A 19,385-nucleotide genomic window follows, 5' to 3' on the forward strand; every position below is an offset into this window, starting at 1 on the left:
AATAAATACTGATGACGTCACGAAGCAAGGCATCGCCGTCACCTCTTATCATTTATTAACAACCATAGCCCTCGAGTGAGGAGAAGAGCTATAAGAGACTGCATAACCTGAGTTGAAGCTAACATTTGTTCTCATCCTTCTCCAGGCTGTGGAAGACGCCTGTGAAACAAATAACACTGTCTGGAATATAATTTGCGGAGAAACCTATGTGGGGTTTCTCCTGTCTGTAAATCTCCTTTTATTTGTTGAATTGAAATAAACCAGCGTTTGAAAGTGCTGCAATCCCTTGTTCCGCCTGTTGATGACCACAGAGACGTCACAATATATAACCAATTATATCGCATCACCTAAAGGAAAAACAAGGAACCAACTGATAGAAGGTAGGCCACCCACCCAGTACTGGCAGTACCAAGAATGTATACCAATCAATCCATGTTAACCCAAATCAGTGTTGTTGCCAGATGGGAAATGTTCGTACCGGAGGCTTACAATTATCATTTAAAAGAGAATTATCGTACAGACAAATAAATAAAAACGTGTAAATATGTAATTTCACCCAAAGAAATGCATATTTAGTTGTATTTAAGGTTTGTTTGTCTTGTTTTCTGTTGTCCTTTTTCTTTGGGGTGAAAATTCAATGTGTTTACTCTTTTATGTCATACTTGTGGGGTTTATTTAAGAGAAGCTGTTAATGTTAATTATTATTTTTCAAACTTTCAATAATGCTTCTGTGAAAAAAACCAATAAACAAAGTTATAAAAAAAAAAAAACTTTTTTGACTCTGTGACAAACGCATCACATGCTAATGTGGTAACAGGCAATTTCCTGGACCTTACACAAAAAAAAGCCTGAAACTGTACTTGAAAGACGCAACTGATGTTTTTAATGCCATAAAGTACGTGATCTAGGGTAAGATTTCCTAACTTATTTTGGAAGGCAAGCCGGATCCCAAATCAACAGCCAGGGTTTAGTAAATTCACACTTTTGTGATATGGTGAAATTATGAATTAAGAATTATGTTGATTGATCGATCCAAATACATTATTGTACATCTGACACAAATTTTAAGTGCCGACACAAACGGCCACAGAGCTGGTGTGGTTGGATGCTGGCCAGTGTGTAGCAATACTCCAGTAAAGTAGAAATAAATTGTGCCTTGAGTACTATTGTACTATTGTACTTAGTACAAATTCAATGTACTAATAGTTACTTTCCACCACTGGCACTTGAATTGATCACAATATAATTTAATAATAAAACCCTAATTGTGTAAAACAAGCCTAGTGTTATCTAATTCATCTAATCTAAAGTACCGTAATATGGAAAACAGCAGATACTGTAGGCTAATGTTTTAATGTTGGAATTTGTGTACAAATAGCCAAATAGTTTGATAACCACTGCATTACTTGGCACGGCTTACCCCTGCCCATAATAGCCACCTGGTTGTTGTATTGCTCCAATTAATAGAGTCCAATGCAGTACATTATCACAATAGGTAGTTGACAGCACAGTGTTGCAATTTGACATCAGATGACACCTGCTATCACAACAACAGAAGAGGACAAAGCAATGTCTGAAAGAAATTATTTCAATAATCTCAAAGTTCACAGGCCAACATACGTGAGTGTGGAAATATAGTGGCCCTTTGGAGTGAGTGGTGAAATATAGTGGCCCTCTGGAGTGAGTGTGGAAATATAGTGGCCCTCTGGAGTGAGTGTGGAAATATAGTGGCCCTCTGGAGTGAGTGTGGAAACATAGTGGCCCTCTGGAGTGAGTGTGGAAATATAGTGGTCCTCTGGAGTGAGTGTGGAAATATAGTGGCCCTCTGGAGTGAGTGTGGAAACATAGTGGCCCTCTGGAGTGAGTGTGGAAATATAGTGGTCCTCTGGAGTGAGTGTGGAAATATAGTGGCCCTCTGGAGTGAGTGTGGAAATATAGTGGCCCTCTGGAGTGAGTGTGGGAATATAGTGGTCCTCTGGAGTGAGTGTGGAAATATAGTGGTCCTCTGGAGTGAGTGTGGAAATATAGTGGCCCTCTGGAGTGAGTGTGGGAATATAGTGGCCCTCTGGAGTGAGTGTGGAAATATAGTGGTCCTCTGGAGTGAGTGTGGAAATATAGTGGCCCTCTGGAGTGAGTGTGGAAACATAGTGGCCCTCTGGAGTGAGTGTGGAAATATAGTGGTCCTCTGGAGTGAGTGTGGAAATATAGTGGCCCTCTGGAGTGAGTGTGGAAATATAGTGGCCCTCTGGAGTGAGTGTGGGAATATAGTGGCCCTCTCCATCGTCAATGTTGCCCACCTCTGTACTAGAGGAACACTAGCTCCATTTGGAACCTCACTCTACGCTTCAGCTCTGAGAAGAGGTTCCGTCCGTGTCAGGATATCCCTGCATCGGTGGAACGGGGGTTGAGCCGTCCAAAAACAGTGGCCAAAACCCTTTTTCGCAGTATCGTTTCCAAAAAGTATAGATATGTCTGGCTAGCTACTGAATGATAAACTTAGGACATGCACATACATTTTTGAGACAACTGCTTAAATAAGGCTTAAATTGCACATTTGCCGATTGCATTGGGAAAACATGGTACTGGCTGACTTCATTGATTTCGCTCCTATGGCACCAAAAAGTGGAATTAAGACATGTAAATCCCTTGACTCCTTCCAAACCGCTCTCAAAGGGCACCTATACGGACGGCTGCAATTCGAATGTCCTTGACATGAAAAAGTTTGGGAACACTGCTTTCCACCACTATGTTATTTCCTCCCATATGTGTCTCTGTGAACACTACAGCAGCAGTGGGTGGAGAGAGTGAGTGTGTTGGTCCAGCATGTAAGCACCGTTCTGTCCTGTGTTGATCTGGGGGAGAGTTTAACCGGGAAACAGAGCAGACGTGGACCTTCAGAGTGGACCGAAGAAGGAGATATTAAACTATTTGGGCTTTTTAAAAGAGAGATGTCGTCCGACAGCTTTCAAGCTGCAGCATCAGAGAAGCAACAGATGGACCAGGGAGCCATGCTGAAGCAGCCTGTGATAGAGTTACACAGTATAGGTGTGTACATGTTTTTATGTCTCTGTACACATTTATTTCAGCTTCAACAGAAAGCAGATACACAGAAATGTTGTCGGTACTCGGTGGAGACTAGTAATGCTTCCTCCCAGCATGAACACACTGTGCGTGTGCGTTTGCGTGAGTGTTGATAGGGAATGTCACTTTAATTCTATGCAACTTTTAAACACTGTAATTTCTCTTTTACTCAATCCACTGATATGCAAGAGTGGACATTGTGTGAGTGTTAGTTAGTTTCAATTTATTGAAGCTGTCATAGTGTTTGTGTAAAGCCAGCTACAGTAAGTACCTTCTAAGTGCCTAGCAGTGTCACCCAGTGCCTAGCTGTATCAGATTCCTTCTACTGCTCCTCCTTAACCTCAAGGTCACTGCAGGCACCAGTGGTTCCTTGTTTATGCCCTGTTTATCTCTATGTGAGCAACCCCTCCCATTCTATGATCCTCTCTCCTGGGAACGATATATACTTTGTGCACTCCTCTGTTCTGTGTGTTACTCACAACAGCTTCGTACTGAGTGCGACTTCCATCATTTGTATGCATACAATCCTGCGTATTAAAGCCACAAAGACAACTTGCTCCGATTATTTAATTTTTCTTATCATTTCTGGTATTTACATCAAAGATTGCCTCCACAGTGTGCGTGCGCGCGTGTGTGCGCGTGTGTGCGTGCACATGTGTGTGTGGGGTGGTATGTGGGTGGGTGTGAGGGCCCGGGGCGGCACAAATTTAGTCAGAAGTTATAAGATCTGATATGATTTTCTTTTCATGAAACGTCTATGGCCGTTTTTAGCAAGGAGTGTTTTTGTGTGAAAAACTCTAATGCTTGGAATGGATTCAGAATCATGAAAACCCCCTAGTTTGACATGTCACATGCTACTTGAAGCATACGGAAAGTTGGACATTTTTGAAAATTTTGCCATAGGATGTTAATGTTAGGGTCACATATAAACTCCTATATAAAAAAGCTCAATGCTGACAGCCGGTCAGCAAGTGGACTCATGAATTTATGTATATAGACAATATTTTAGGCCAATAAAAAAGACAATATACCGAATTTTGCACTTTAAACAAAAGAAGCCTGTTGGCTGCCAGACTAAAGGTTGTCAATACTGGAATGAGCTCCCTGTCACACTGAGAGATCCCCACTTTCACAGCTTTTAAAGGGCAATTGAAACAGTGGTTAAACAACCAGTCTTGTGATCACATAGTACCCTAGTAATAGTTTAAATCTTTTCGTATTCTTCTCAATTTCTTATTTTCTCTTTTTACTGTGTTTGAAATGTACTCTATTTGCTGTCCTCTCGTGTCTGGTTATGTAAGTACTGTTTAGTGTTAAATGTCTGGGGACTACGGATGGAAATTAGCATCGCTTCTAAATCCGAAAGGTGTATTTAGGCTACATTTGTATGTAATGTTCATTAATATGCTCTGACCCGTCCAAATAAACAACTAAAGTAAGGTAAAGTAAAGTAATTTAGAACATTATCAGTTGGTATTACAACACAGCTTGCATGTTATTTCAAAACATTTTATGTTTTTTCTGTCCTCATTCTCCATCCCAGATGTCTTTCCTGCCCAACTCAAACATATCTACAGCAGAAATAGACATCTCAAACAACACCAGAGAACTCAGCCCTACACTTGTGACCAGTGTGGGATAAGCTTCAGCCAGAGCAGTACTCTTAAAAATCACCAGAGAATCCATACAGGACAGAAACCCTACTACTGTGACCAGTGTGGGATAAGCTTCAGCCAGAGCAGTCATCTCAAACAACACCAGAGAATCCATACAGGACAGAAACCCTACTACTGTGACCAGTGTGGGATAAGCTTCAGCCAGAGCAGTCATCTCAAACAACACCAGAGAATCCATACAGGACAGAAACCCTACTACTGTGACCAGTGTGGGATAAGCTTCAGGCAGAGCAGTCATCTCAAACAACACCAGAGAATCCATACAGGACAGAAACCCTACTACTGTGACCAGTGTGGGATAAGCTTCAGCCAGAGCAGTCATCTCAAAAGTCACCAGAGAATTCATACAGGACATAAGCCCTACACCTGTGAGTGTGGAATAAGCTTCAGCCAGAGCAGTAATCTCAAACAACACCAGAGAATCCATACAGGACAGAAGCCCTACACATGTGACCAGTGTGGGATAAGCTTCAGCCGGAGCAGTCATCTCAAACGACACCAGATAATTCATACAAGAGAGTAGCTCTGCACTTTCCTCTTATGTTAGATAGATCAGGTTCTTGAGCTTTACAGTGCTGTTACAGTAGCTAAGCTGTCGTGCTGCAGTGCATCTACATAGTTGGCTCCCATAGTCAGTTTACTTGCCTCTAGTTCTGGATGCCTGACACAGTGTCCAACCAGCCTCATCCTTCTCTGTCTGTGACAGTCCATGTGACACCTTGTCCATCCATCCATCTCCAACCGCATATTCTCTGAATGCTATGAGTTTGAAAAAAAAACAAAAAAAAACAGAGCTGTTGATTAAAGCCAAAGGAGCAGAATATCTGACTTTCAACTGAAGATGGTATCACCATATATCAGTGCAGGTGTAACAGGCTGTATCAACTCTGTATAATAATCTAGACGAGACTGGCGTGTATCCTTATGTGTGGCTTTATTGACAACTCTTATTAATGTTAGGTTCCTATGCATATCTCCACAAGTGGTTCCTAAACTCTTTCCATTATTGTCAATCCTTTATTGATACTATAATTAGCCCACGGACCCCCATTTGATTTTCACCCCCAGTTTGACATGTATTAGTCCCCCATTTAATGGCATTTCTATCTTTGGGAGTCTGGGACCCCCAATTTATATTGTAAAACCAATGTTAATTTAACTCTGAACCCCTGGAACTCCCTGAAGTACCCCAGGTGTCCCCGGACCCCACTTTGGGAACCACTGGTTTACATGACATCACGTGTCAGAGCAGGTTCAAGACAGCCATTTAGCAACTGTTCTGTAACTTCTGTAGCTGTCATGTGGGCTATTTTTACATAATTAACCATGACAGTACTCTATTAGTAAACTAATCTATTCAATACCCCTGTTGTTGTGTGTTGAATAGAGTAGTTAACCTTTCGACCTTTGTGTCAAGTTCAAGGCCTTCTGTTTTGAACTTGACACTAGGGAATCTGTGGGGGGTTCAGGGGAGGCCCTACTCAAATAATTTATTTGAAAGACAACAGATCAACAATTTCACAGGAGGGGTAAAATGCAGAGGACGCATTTCTGTATATAGCCGCCCTAAATGGTGCATTTATATAGCACCTATATCCAAGGCGCTTTACATATATTGTGCATTACATTCACCCATTCATACACTGACGGCGGAGGAAAACATGCAAGGCACCAACCTGCTCATCGGGAGCAGTTAGGCTATTCAGAGTCTTGCTCAAGGACACTTCGACACTAACTCTGGGGGAGCCCGGGATCGAACTGGGGACCTTCCAGTTCCCAACCGGCAACTCTGCCCCTGAGCCACTGCCGTCCCTGTATAAACAGGATAATGACACAAAAAACAGCTTGTAGATTGCTATTTAAAAAAGACGTGACAAATGAAATGAGTGAAATAGGACTTCATTGGGCTTCACAACTTCACCTGTTTGTGTGAATAGTCTTCTTAAAACCACAAAGAGCATCAACCAGTTTGATAACCATTTTCATTACCAGATTATCCCCCCCGTCTCTGGAAAACAGAATGCTCCCTCTGATCCAGCACATTTCTTTGTCAATGTGAACTTAAAAAAAGTAACTTACTTAAACTTAAAAGTCCACTAATCAAAGTTTACTGGAGAAAGAGTACAAAATTATTGGCATCAAAATATACTTACTTAGTTCTGGGATCTTGCCCTTGCACCTTGAGACTGGGAGGTATAGAGGAGTTACAGAAGAAGAACGTATTTGCACCTATTGTGATATAAATGATATTGAGAATGAGTTCCATTTTCTTTTCTATTGCCCGTTGTATCATGAGCTACGTCAAAAGTTATTTAACAGATGTAAAAATATAGATCTGATGTGGTTAAGTGATGCGGAGCGACTGAGATGGATTTTCGAACAGAAGATATTTGCATTAGCAGAATATATAGAGAAAGCTTGGGACATACGGACAAAGAAAACGTATATGTGATGTATTTTATTTTTATGTTATTGCTTATTTCTGTTTTTGTTTTATCAAATACATGGTGTAACTTCTGTGTGGGAAGTGAACGTGATATTGTTTATTTATGTTGTTGGTGTCTTTGAAAATGTCAGATCTACATGCTCACTTCAGCAATTTGAAAATATCTAAAGTGAGCTTGTAGATCTGATCATTGAGCTGATAATCAAAATCTACAAATAACAAATGGTCAATATCATGATCAGTATGACCATATCTGTATAAAAGTATAGTTTGCTTAAAAGTGTTGTTTTTAATTAATTACAATCAATGAAGTTTGATTTAGCTTTTAATGGCCAAGTCCTCATGCCAGATGAAAGGAATTATAAGTGAATTTCTGTAGTTCTGTCCAGTATAATATACTGTACATTTCCTTTATACTATACTGCCATCTAGTGCTGACATCTTGATCACTCTCTTCAAAAAGTAAGTGTAATAAAACAAGGAGTGTTATCATTTAGAATAAGTTTCACCCCACTTGGTGGGCCACTGTGCTGCAGCCATTTGTCACTTCCATGTGTCACTTCCATCCAATAAAGTACACAGCAGCATGGCCTGAATTGTGGGGTAGTGGAATAATGGGCATGGTTTCCCAGTGGATGGGCACGTGGCCTATTTAGTTATCTATTATGTGAGTACTACAGTGTCATAGTCATCTCCATATTTGGGCAAAGCATCAGCCCACCTACTCCACATTCTCTGCAATTGACTTCAACTGTAAAATAAAATAATTCTCTGTCCAGTTTCTGGCAAGACTTCCTGTACTGTTCTACATAGGTTTTATGTACAGTATTTGACTCTGTATATTGCTATTTATACAGTGGAGAAAAAAAAGGAAATAACAGTTCAACCAGCATCTTGGAAGCGAAGAATCACTAGTCAACCAAATTGACAGAATGTACTCTATTTGGCTTAACGGAAAGAGTACTGCCATTTTAAAAACATGAAAACAGTATATTTATGCAAACCACAAACCCTCACTATAGTCCTGCATGTCAGGACTATAGTGTTTTGACCCTCTGGAATAAGAGGACCACTTTGCTCCTCTCGGCTCCTGGCAAGCATGATGGTGCCACAAAGGGAGAGGTGCCATCCCATTATTCCTGGGCTCTGCCCTTGATTTTGATTTGGATCTCTTTTAGCCTTTCGGCTAATCTTCCAAGAGTCCAGAAATAAATTAAAACATAACAAAACAAAAAACATTATATTACATTACAAAATAGTACATTTCATTTCAAAAATACATTTCAAATTGCACTGATGCTAAACGACAGCAGTGAGTCAAATGTTACAGCATAATAAAAATACGTATACCTCTAATCCTCAACTCATACAGCTGCACACTCACGCACACACAGGCACAGCATATGCCTGCCCACAGACAGATACGTACAGTTCATTCACCTATCTATGGTGGACTATGCATGGCAGGGTCGTCCTCTTCCCTGAGCCAGCTGAAAACCTGACCACATACCAACACATAAACTAGAACTAAAAAACAAAGCTTAACAGAAATCACAACATAATAGTGTATCAATAAAATCAATCTCTGGTGGTCTTCTTTGGACATCACCTGGAGAATTTAACATAGAATCCCTCAGATAATTCCCTTTGAAGTTTGCAACACCTTGAGAGCTTGATCCAACTCCCTGGAAGTTTGATCAAACTCTTTGAGAGCTTTATCACTCTACCTTGGGTGACCACGACCATAAAAAGGTTAAAAAAAAGACATTTATATAAAAATATATGAAACAATGTATAGAACTGTAACACACCCTAAATACGTATGTTGATGACCAAGAACATCAACATCTCAACAAAGGTGTCAACACCGTGACATCATTATTGATGACATCAGTATGGATTATGATGATGTCCGTTTCTAATCTGTTTTTATTCTGACCTGTAATTATTCACCAGTGTGACAAACATCTCATCCTCAGGAGGAATACATTCCTCCTCCTCCAGGTTCTCCAACAAGCAGGGAGGCACAACAACGGGGAAAGGCTTCATACCATGATCGTCATTCAAGCCAACATGTTCCTTAGCGAGGCCTGGGTCAAAGAGCACTTGTAACTCGGCCGTCTCTCCCCTGCCTCTGTTCCATATAGATGTAGACTGACCTCCACCAATCAGAAGACAGATTATCAGGATGATAATAGTTAACCTTTTGATCGATAGCAGTATCATTGTCACGAGAGTTAATCTAGGTATACTACCGTTTATAAAAGGAGGTTTGTGCAGCAATACAGAGTGAGAAAGCCGGCGATATAATCGGCTATATATTCTACTGTATGTTCAACAGTTACGTCACTATGGGAGCTTTACGTCAGTCTTATTATAGCCCAATAGCAATATGCTTTTAAGTATTTTTTACTGTCAATGAAAATGTGGCCGGTGGGTGGCCGATTGTGCTCAAATATGCACATGACAGACTAACCTAACGTCATACATCACTGTTATACTATACTTTGTTGTGCTTGACACTTAACACATGTCTTTTGTTTTTCAAATGTTTTTAAGTTGGTCCCTTCCTTTCCTTGTGCTGCATTCAGACCTGAATATATATATTCGCCTCAGTTCCTCCAGTTTGTGCTGCGCCAGGTCGCGCCGCGCCCGTTTGCGCAGTTCTCGTCTTTGCACTGACTTTGTATGCAATCGCGCCGCTCTAACCATCCAAGTCTGAACGCACCTTTATGTAATAAAGCGACTTTAGGTGACTAGAAAAGCTCGGAGTCAGCGCAAACTGGCCCGACATTTGGTTTTACATCAGAGATGTACTTGTACAGTTGGAATTAAACATTTAAACAGTTACAGTCTATGTCCAGCTTTATTTTTGACAGTAGCGAGAGAGAGAGAGAGAGAGAGAGCTCTATCCCTCTTAAGCAACTGTTCACTTTTCCACTATACCTTTTTAAGGAGGAGAAGAAAGGCAAAAAAAGACCTCACCTTGTTAGCAAAAGTCCTTTATTCAGCTAAGTAACGCGAACACAAAAAGATCACGTTAATGCCAACTGACCTTCCAATGTAACTACATTTTTACAAGTCTTGTTAGTAACAGTCCATGCTCTGTAACAGACCAAATGTTCTACAAGCGCAAGAGGATCCATTTTTCATTAGAATCCTGTCGATGGATGCATCAGCTTCCTCAGTAGTGCTTTGTTTAGGATACAACTCATTTAGGATACAACTCCATGTTTTCTGCCTGTCTGTATGAAGGCGTCAACGCAGCGGTCAATGTCCTCGTTAGTGTGGGCTGCTGAAATCTGAACACGGATTCTGGCCTTGCCTTTTGGTACCACGGGAAACGAAAACCCAACCACATATACACCTGAGAAGAGAACAAAACCAGCTATAAAACTACTATTGGCATTATAAGATCACATACATGATCATAGTTTACGGCCCATTTCCAATACATGAGTTTCTATGTGATGCTATTATTGAAATATGTCACTGTGGTCAAGGTTGGAAATTTGTAATGTTTCAAACAAAGAGTGAGTTGCTAATCTGTGCTTATTTTGTGAACCAAGTCTCCCTCTACTGGTCGACACAGATCAGTGCATTCATGAATCCATGAAAACTGGCAGAGCCACAACACCTTCCACTGCTAAAAAAATAAAACAAAACACAACACAATGTCCCATTAATTTATAGTTCAAAAACACACCCAGCCCCACAGGCCAAATACTCATAACTGTCTCACCCAGCTTCAGCATGTCATCAGCCATGAGAGAAGCCAGCTTCGCCTCCCCGAGCATCACAGGAGAGATGGGGTGAGCTGTGCCCGAGATGGTGAACCCAGCCTCAGTCATCCGGTTCCTAAACCTGTGACAGGGAGAGAGAGAGATACAGACACAGGGAGAGAGAGAGAGAGAGAGAGAAAACCAGGAGATTGCTGCAGGAGATATAGACCATTTTGTAATACATGTATCATGTGGTAGGTACTGTATGCTTGTATGAATTAATGTGAAAATTTGGATTGAGGGTTAAGCAAAGTTAACTTGAGATGCATGAGAAACAATTTATTATAAACAATATAACAAGAGGAAGGGTGTGGGTGTTCTTGACTCTTTAACTTTGACGTGGTTGAGTCAGATAAGAAACAGAGCGATTCCTCCCACATGCTTACAACAACTCTGGCCTAGCACAGTCACATATGGATTATGAAGTTCCCTTAACCCTCTGAAGTGTTCAAGTCAAATCCCATGTTGTTATTGCTTTTCTCTATGGAAAATATGCGTTTTTGAATGATTTATTGAAAATTCTCTGTTGTGACTCTGCGACAATAAAAGACCTTCAGAGAAAGCTTGACAAGTTTGCTTCCAGGAAAAAAATGAATTGAGTTGATACAATGTATAGTTTTTGTGTTGGAAGCCATTTAAAAAAACGTGCGCTTACACCATGTAGTGTTTTTAGCACATGAAAAAAAGATACAGCGATTTTAAGGTTTATTTTGGTAACAACTTTTTTTCTACAGGGAGCACATACCTATGACATATCTCATTTTAAAGGGTGAGTTGTCTAGTTCAATAATAAAAAAATAAAAAGTTTGCCACATGTACCACTGTAGATATTTTGCCATCTATAAATAGCATAGTCACTCCTGACCAAACTGCACCAACCCATATAAAACTGCCTACTGCCCCCTACTGGAACAAGATAGAAACTCATTGTTCTTTTTTCATCAAACTTGACTAAATTACGCATATTTTGATATATAATATGTTTACATTGTCTTACCAGTACCCTAGTCTATTCATTCATGCATCTCAAAAACCTGTTATGAAGAAACACAGTTTTGATAAAAAACACATCCAATGACATAGTTTTCCGGACTTGGTACCTATGATATGTATAGAAATGTAGACTTGAATGTATACTGTATTATATTTAAAAAAAATGGGTTCTTACCATCTACCGTTACAGAGTAAATCACAGTTGAAACTCGCTTAGTCAGAACATAAACCTCAGAATAGTGTAAAAAAAATGACATGTATCTCGGATTGAAATAGTGCATTTTTATTTATTCTGACTACCAACATAATAAAATTATAATACATATTACAGAAAATAAATAGGCCTACAGCCTAAAACAATTTAAAAAGAGGCTCAAACAGGAATTATTGCATAGATATAACCTGGAATGAGGCGGGGAGCTGAGCCTTGTTTATGCCATGTATAGTGTTGGACTAAGGTATAACATTGTAGCTGTTTGTCTTTTTTCCCCTCCTTGTTTTGTTTTCTCGTTGTCTGTTTTGTTTTGTTTGTTTAATTTTCTATTCTTCTATAAATGTCATTTGCTTTTGTTGTCATGTTGATTGTTATGCATATCTTCAACAGTATTTTGGAATACGTTGAGATAAGGATAGGCACTAATAAGCTTTAACTTCTGCCTATGCCTTTTCGATCACAAAAGAAAAAGTAAACTGTTTTTGTGTAATGTCTCCCTCTCAAAAGATCGAAATAAACTATTCATTCTACATACAAAACAGTTACGCCTCCCCCAGTGTCCCCAAACCACTGCAGTCCAGTTATTGACGGTGTGTACTGTGTAGGCTAAATAGAAATCACAACTGCCCCCTGAAATGAATGAATGTATCTGGTTCAGTGTCGAAGTCCATCCCAGCCTCTTTTTCTTCTTCATCATCATCATCATCATCATCATCGTCGTCGTCGCGACTCGCCTGATGTATATACAAATAAAGAAACATTTAGCTGTAGTCAGTGCTCGATCGCTACGATGTCCATTACATGGTGTTTTTTACCCGCCTGGTAGCGATCAAATACATTTATTGTGCTGCCGTGGGCCGATGCTACAAATAGCTAATAGTAATGCTAACTAATTAGCAGCTACATGGTCGGTTTGGGCTAATACCGACCCTTATATATTCTCCGATGACTGCTAGCGATCAAATGATTTTATTGTGCCGAGTCGTCGCTACAAATGGATGATTGTATAATTAGTATCACGTATGTATGTAACCATTTGTGCAGCGTTTGTTTTTTTTAACTTTGCAGAGCTTCTGGAGCGCAGGCCGCAGCCTGTAACGCTAGCTACGCTCCAGAGGCTCGGCAAAGAAAAAAAAACAGCGATCTTAAAATAGCGATCTGAATATATGGGAGGGGAGGGGGAAGTATTTCTCATAATATATAGCATATAAACCACGGTACAATACGTTCATTTGATCATGTAAGCTCAATACAGATCTATTGGTTATTGGTTATACATTAGCTCAGCGGCCTGCCTTACCCCAGCGGCGCGGCAAACAGCGATTAGAAACTATAATACACACTGAATAGATATAGCATATAATGTTTCAGACAATAAGATTCTTACCATAGAAAAATCTGGTCACCCGTCCAGATCGTAGTACGGTGTCATCGCTCGAGCCAGGCCGGGAAGAGCGAACTCGGAAAGCCCGCAAGCAGCTGGCTTGCTCCCCATGCAGGCCAGGCATGCAGATCCCCAGGGGGCGGGCACGTTTTATAGCCAAGATGTGCGCGCGTGTTACGTGACACGGGATTTCTGGGTATTGTAGTTGGAATTTCAACAAAGGGACTTCACACAGCGATGCGGAGGTTATTAATATATCGATATTAATCAAGAAACAGAATCACGGGTTTTCCAGTGATTCCCCATTTACGGAACGCTATTACTTCACGGGTTTTCCCGTGATTGCTCTTCTAAGGGTTAAACAGGAAGTGAGCTCAATATCGTTGGGGAAAAAACATAAATGGACTCCAAAAGCGGTACAGTTTCTCCTCTTAACCTTCCATCTTACCTTTTCATTCCAACTTGTCAATATGTATTCTGTGCAAAAACAAACTCAAGTGAGGCTTATCTGTTTTTGTGGGCCTGTGTAAACTATCGCACAATAATGCCGTCAGGGAAAAACTCCATATCTGTCCTTCTCAAGATAAACATCTTAAAAAGGACAAGAATGGCTAATGGGCACATGAGCCATTCATGTTTTCACCATAGTCATTTGATACAAAACATGAAGATCAACAAAACCAAAGTTAGGTTTCCAGTTCCACCCATGGCAGTGATAAACTGTGAGCTAGCGTCTTCCTCCTTTCACCAAACCATAAAGTTCTGCCCGCCACTCCCCCACCCTGTAAAACCTACTGTACCTCATGGTTTTGGCCGTCATGCTCTGGGCGATCTCATTGGACGCGAGCAGCAGGTCCACGGCCCTGGTGGCACAACCCACCACGGGAGGGGGGAGGGAGTTGGAAAACAGGTATGGCCGAGAGCGCTGTCTGAGGAGGTCAATCAGTGGTTTGGGGCCTACCGTGTAGCCGCCTGAAAGAATGCAGAAGGCCGTTATGTTCACATGAAATGTAACTACTACTGATATTTGGTGGCAACAGCAATTCCCACTGATAAATCAGCTGATATTTGCACAATTTAGGTTTGGTTAACTCAAGAGCTACTGTACGTGGCTTACAACTTTTAGCAGGTGAGTGTGAGAAGCATGGGTGATATTGATATCATATCACGGTTATTGTTGGGATTATACTGAAAAGGGAGTAACTTGTAAATGATAGATTTGTTTACTGACTTCCCATCGCTCACTGACAAAATCCATGGAGAGGCTCTTTGTTTTTGTTTATTATTTACATAGTGGAAAGAGTTCTGGACTCTGGTCAAGAGAGTATTGCAACCAATATTACAAATGGTAATAATGGTGACACCGTTTTACAGAAGTGCTTCTTTCTGTATTAGGTATTGCATTTTATTTCAATATCATACAACATATTCACCACTATCGATTTGCAATAAGCGAATATCAGCTGATAATATAGCGACCTGCCTCTTGCCTTGCCACGTAGTCAAATCATTGTTACAGTGATGTTCCTTGGGCCTCATGAGCAGAAAAAGGAATAGGTTGTGTTATGAAAAGTATGGTTATTTATTTCAAGTGAAAAGGAGGCACATACCAGCTGCTCCTCCCAGCGCTTTTCCCAGAGTGGAGTTTACAATTTGAACTCTGTCCATCACTCCCAGGAGCTCATCTGTTCCTCTGAAAACAACATTTAACACCACTGTTACTGTACCGTGGATCTCCTTACATTAGCTTCTGTAAAGATTGTGGTGTGTGGCATATCATATGCCATTGATTACAATACGGTTAAGTGGTTTAACTAGTCAATGTATGTCCCATGCGCCTTGCCTGTTCTGGGCAATAAATGTACATATGTACATATTCCCAAAGAAGCCATTTTGTTATAATGTCACATACCGGTACATATGGCCAATACTGTACTATACAACATTTTCTATAATAGTCCTGTTATTCCTCCTATGTAACATAATGAGGTCCCTGCAACAACATTGCCAAGATACATTTCTGTATAGTTACTATACAATACAGTGACCCAGTAGCATCACTATGTGAAATTGTTGTGAAATAATTCTCAACTCAAATCAATTACCTGCCCCGGGGCCCCAGGAAGCCGGTGGCATGGCATTCATCGATGAAGACCATGGCTCCATACTGCTCTGCCAGGTCACAGATGGCCGGTAAAGGAGCGACATCTCCGTCCATGGAGAACACACCATCTGTCACCACCAGGCGCATACGAGACGACTGCGGAACAAAACACAAATCAATGATGTTCAAACTCATAAAAAGGTCAGATCACATAAGTAAATGTAAAACAATAATTGACTCAGACTATCTCTCCAGTTCACATCCAGATTATACCTCCTTGTGTGTGATTTCCAAAATTAAAAAACCACACAAAAGATCACATTAATTTCCATGACTGTTTCTGCAAAACGTAGCAGTGGACCCGTTTTGTTTCATTACCTGGGACTCTTTTAGTTTGGTCTCCAGATCACTGAGGTCCATGTGTTTGTAGCGGAACTTCTTGGCACGACAAAGTCGGATCCCATCGATAATGGAGGCGTGGTTCAACTCATCAGACAGAATTGCATCATCTGGGCCCATCAGAACCTGTATAGTGACCAAGGCTCAAGCATTACTGCAGGTTATTTCAAATGGATGAGATGAAGCCTGATGCAAAACACTTCTTACAAGTTAACTAGATCACTGGACCACAGGTATGTCCAACTCACTAGCTGAAGTATGTAGTTACTGTACTTTACATTTAAACTGTCAAAGCATACACCTGAATACAGTGATAGATATATATGATTATTTGTTAAAATGCTGGCCACACAGTGGCAAACAGTCTTAAAGCTGTACCTCAAACAGCCCAGCATTGGCATCAAAACAGCTGGCATACAAGATGCAATCCTCCCTCTCGTGAAACTGTGCCAGCTTCTGCTCCAGGTTTTTGTGTATGTCCTTGAAGATCACACATGAATTATAAATGAGGCAGTCAATAAACGCCAGCGCATGAAACAAAATGTGCTGACTGGTCAGTATTGAGGGCATCACACCTGCGTGCCGCAGATGAACCTGACGGAGCTGAGTCCAGCGCCGTGCGTCTGCAGCGCCTCAATGCCTGCCTGTATCACATCTGGATGACTGGAGAGGCCCAGGTAGTTGTTGGCACAGAAATTCAGTATGCCTAAGAGTTAGAGTGTGCGTGAGAGAGAGAGAGAGAGAGAGAGAGAGAGAGAGAGAGAAAGAGAGATTAAGACTTAGATTATTTTCTTTCCTCCACATGATGCAACACCAATGCACGTAGGTTGCACACATACGCATATTACGAATGACCGTTAAAAACAAGAAAAAACTGAAAACCAAAAATACAGAGAGATGTGAAAGCAATAGCAACCTACAAACAAAACAAAAAGAGAAACAAAAGAGAGAAATCTAAAACAAAAGTTATGTGGAGTTCAATTACCATATACTGTATGGCCTGGCATCTAGCTGTCATAGATATAGACTAGACTAGAGCGCCCTCAACTTGCTGAATGACCACCCCCAATTCTCCCATTAACGGTGTTTAAGGAGGATAAGAGGGAATTTATACATGAGGTGACTCAGGTGAGTTGTTCTAGTGGGCCAGTGTCAGATTGAGTCTAAGTTGTTAAAGTAAGTGATGAATGGTTGCCACTTAATTGCCAGTAGGCCTACTTGAAAAATGTGTTAGTTGAACCCCTAATTGTAAATTGGATATTTTTTTCAATTTCAGGAATAGCATGACATCTTGTAGCCAAGATGAGGTTGGTGGAAGTTCGCTACCTTTCCAATGGAATAGAATTTGGCGAAGGGCAATGAGAGAGCAGAATGAGATGACACTATAGCTTGTTTAGAGGTTATGTGTACTGTAAGTCAACGGAGAAAAAATGTTTTAATTACATAGTAGAGAGAAAACATATTTGTATTTACATAGTATAGGAAACACATGGGCAACATATACGGCCCGGCATGTGTGGCCCTTCGCTCACTTAACAAACTCTGAGGTAAGAAGCAGGCCATTGTCAGCATCAGGTGTCCACTGTCTAAAGGACCTGATAGTGGTACTTGCTATAACTGTTATTGGACAGGGATACAGTAAGATTTATCAGCAAAGGTTGAATGGCAATGACGGAACAATTAAAGCCAGCACGACATAAAAGATGATAGGGAGACGTAGTGTCAGCTGACTTTGTGTTGACTTTGTCTATTTTGTGTCTCTGAGACAGACAAAAGACAAATTCACCAAAAAGTCAGCTGCATGAACTTCATGACATACCATTCATCAGAAGAGCACTGTCAGTTTTTCTCAAAGGTTTATGAGTAAACAATGACTGTATGGCACGTTAGCAAGAATGCTGTCTATACTCTCTGACTCAGTCACTCACTGACTGATTACTCTGTAGCATCCACCAACCTAAGTGGCAGTCCTGAATCCCAAAACATGACTGTCAAAGAAGCACGAGTCATGTGAACCATATGGCTGACAGGATGGTTTGTGATGTAATATTGCCTGACTGGATAAATTAAATAAGACTGTCATCTGGTGTGCCGTGTACGTACCTGATTTTAGTCATAACAATAAATGGAAAAAATGTTTGCTGTATAGTTACAGCCAGGAGTTTGTTGTTTTATCTGATGCTGTGGCATGGTCCTATAGCTCCTAGCTCTGATCTATAGCCCTAATGCAGGGCAGAATTAGCATTAGGGCTATAGACCAGAGCTAGCATGGTCCTAGCCCTGTAAACATGACCCTCGTATTCATACGAGGGTCATGACGTAACTTCACCCTGGTCTTTGCAGACGCTACATTTACAAATAATTAAAATATATAAACATTCGCATTTCAAATATAAAGTACTCACAAAGTTTCCCACGGGTGTTAGTTAGTAGCAGCGCGAGCGATTAGAATTTCTGCATCCCGCGTTGTTTAATAAAAAGCATTTTTATCCGAGGTGTTATTTTGCCATTGGCTTTCAACTACGCGCCCCTATCGGTCGGGAGGATGGTGGCACTCGGTGTGTTCGATATAGGTACGCTGACCGCCCTGCCAATACAGACTAATAGGCGAGTGCGCTCTCGGTGTGCAACTGTGGATTTCCCAAACGAACCCCGTTTGAAAAAAGTAGCCGGAGAGCTCGGACAAAAATGCATTTTATTAAAGAACGCGGGACGCAGCAATTCTAATCGCTCGCGCTGCTACTAACTAACACCCGTGGGAAACTTTGTGAGTACTTTATATTTGAAATCTGAATGTTTAAATATACGGAAATCTTGTAAATGCAGCGGCTGCAAAAAACAGGGCAAAGTTACTGCATGACTGTCATGATAATTATCATGGCAGTCATGTTCCAGGGCTAGCATGGTCCAAGAAGTGTCAGGAGATCAATGACAACAAGAAGTCAACAACGCTTCCACCATTGGAAGCTATACTCACTGCCACGACTACCGTCCACGCTGATATGAGGACCTTGCTGGGACGTGATAATTCTCTCTCCCTTCCACGTTCCCGCAGCTCGGATCGCGTCAAGTTCATTCTCCAAAACCACTCTCGCCTCTGCAACAGCAGCGGCGTAACCCCGTTTCGAGGTAGCGGCCGCAGAAGACCTTAAAACACACTTGAGGGGGTTAACAAACCCACGGACAGCTGTGCGGACTCGGAGAGACATGATCTGTCAAATATTGCCCACACACAACGAGGAAGATTACAAGCGCATGCCGTGCCTGACGTCAGTCACGTCACAGGATACTAGTAACTTTAGTGGG

At 41.1% G+C, this 19,385-nt stretch overlaps 1 protein-coding gene and 1 long non-coding RNA gene across 2 annotated transcripts; both read right to left on the reverse strand.

Annotated features, from left to right (window-relative positions):
• Positions 1-5,398: 5,398 nt before the first annotated feature.
• Positions 5,399-7,510, reverse strand: LOC310869470. The gene is made up of 3 exons (XR_014570161.1): positions 6,911-7,510; positions 6,434-6,569; positions 5,399-5,516 (listed from the first exon to the last, which is right to left on the reverse strand). It is a non-coding gene; the product is annotated as an uncharacterized lncRNA (long non-coding RNA).
• A 2,678-nt stretch (positions 7,511-10,188) lies between these two features.
• On the reverse strand, positions 10,189-19,343 carry gcat (glycine C-acetyltransferase). Its single transcript, XM_083779456.1, has 9 exons — positions 19,057-19,343; positions 16,655-16,785; positions 16,458-16,559; positions 16,059-16,205; positions 15,682-15,836; positions 15,187-15,269; positions 14,377-14,548; positions 10,946-11,067; positions 10,189-10,570 (listed from the first exon to the last, which is right to left on the reverse strand). Exons 1-9 carry the CDS (start codon positions 19,286-19,288, stop codon positions 10,419-10,421), a joined length of 1,296 nt encoding a protein of 431 aa, XP_083635582.1. The 5' UTR covers positions 19,289-19,343; the 3' UTR covers positions 10,189-10,418.
• Positions 19,344-19,385: the final 42 nt, after the last annotated feature.

Source organism: Protomyctophum parallelum, assembly GCF_964188405.1.
Source record: "Protomyctophum parallelum genome assembly, chromosome: 13".
Taxonomy (NCBI): Eukaryota; Metazoa; Chordata; class Actinopteri; order Myctophiformes; family Myctophidae; genus Protomyctophum; species Protomyctophum parallelum.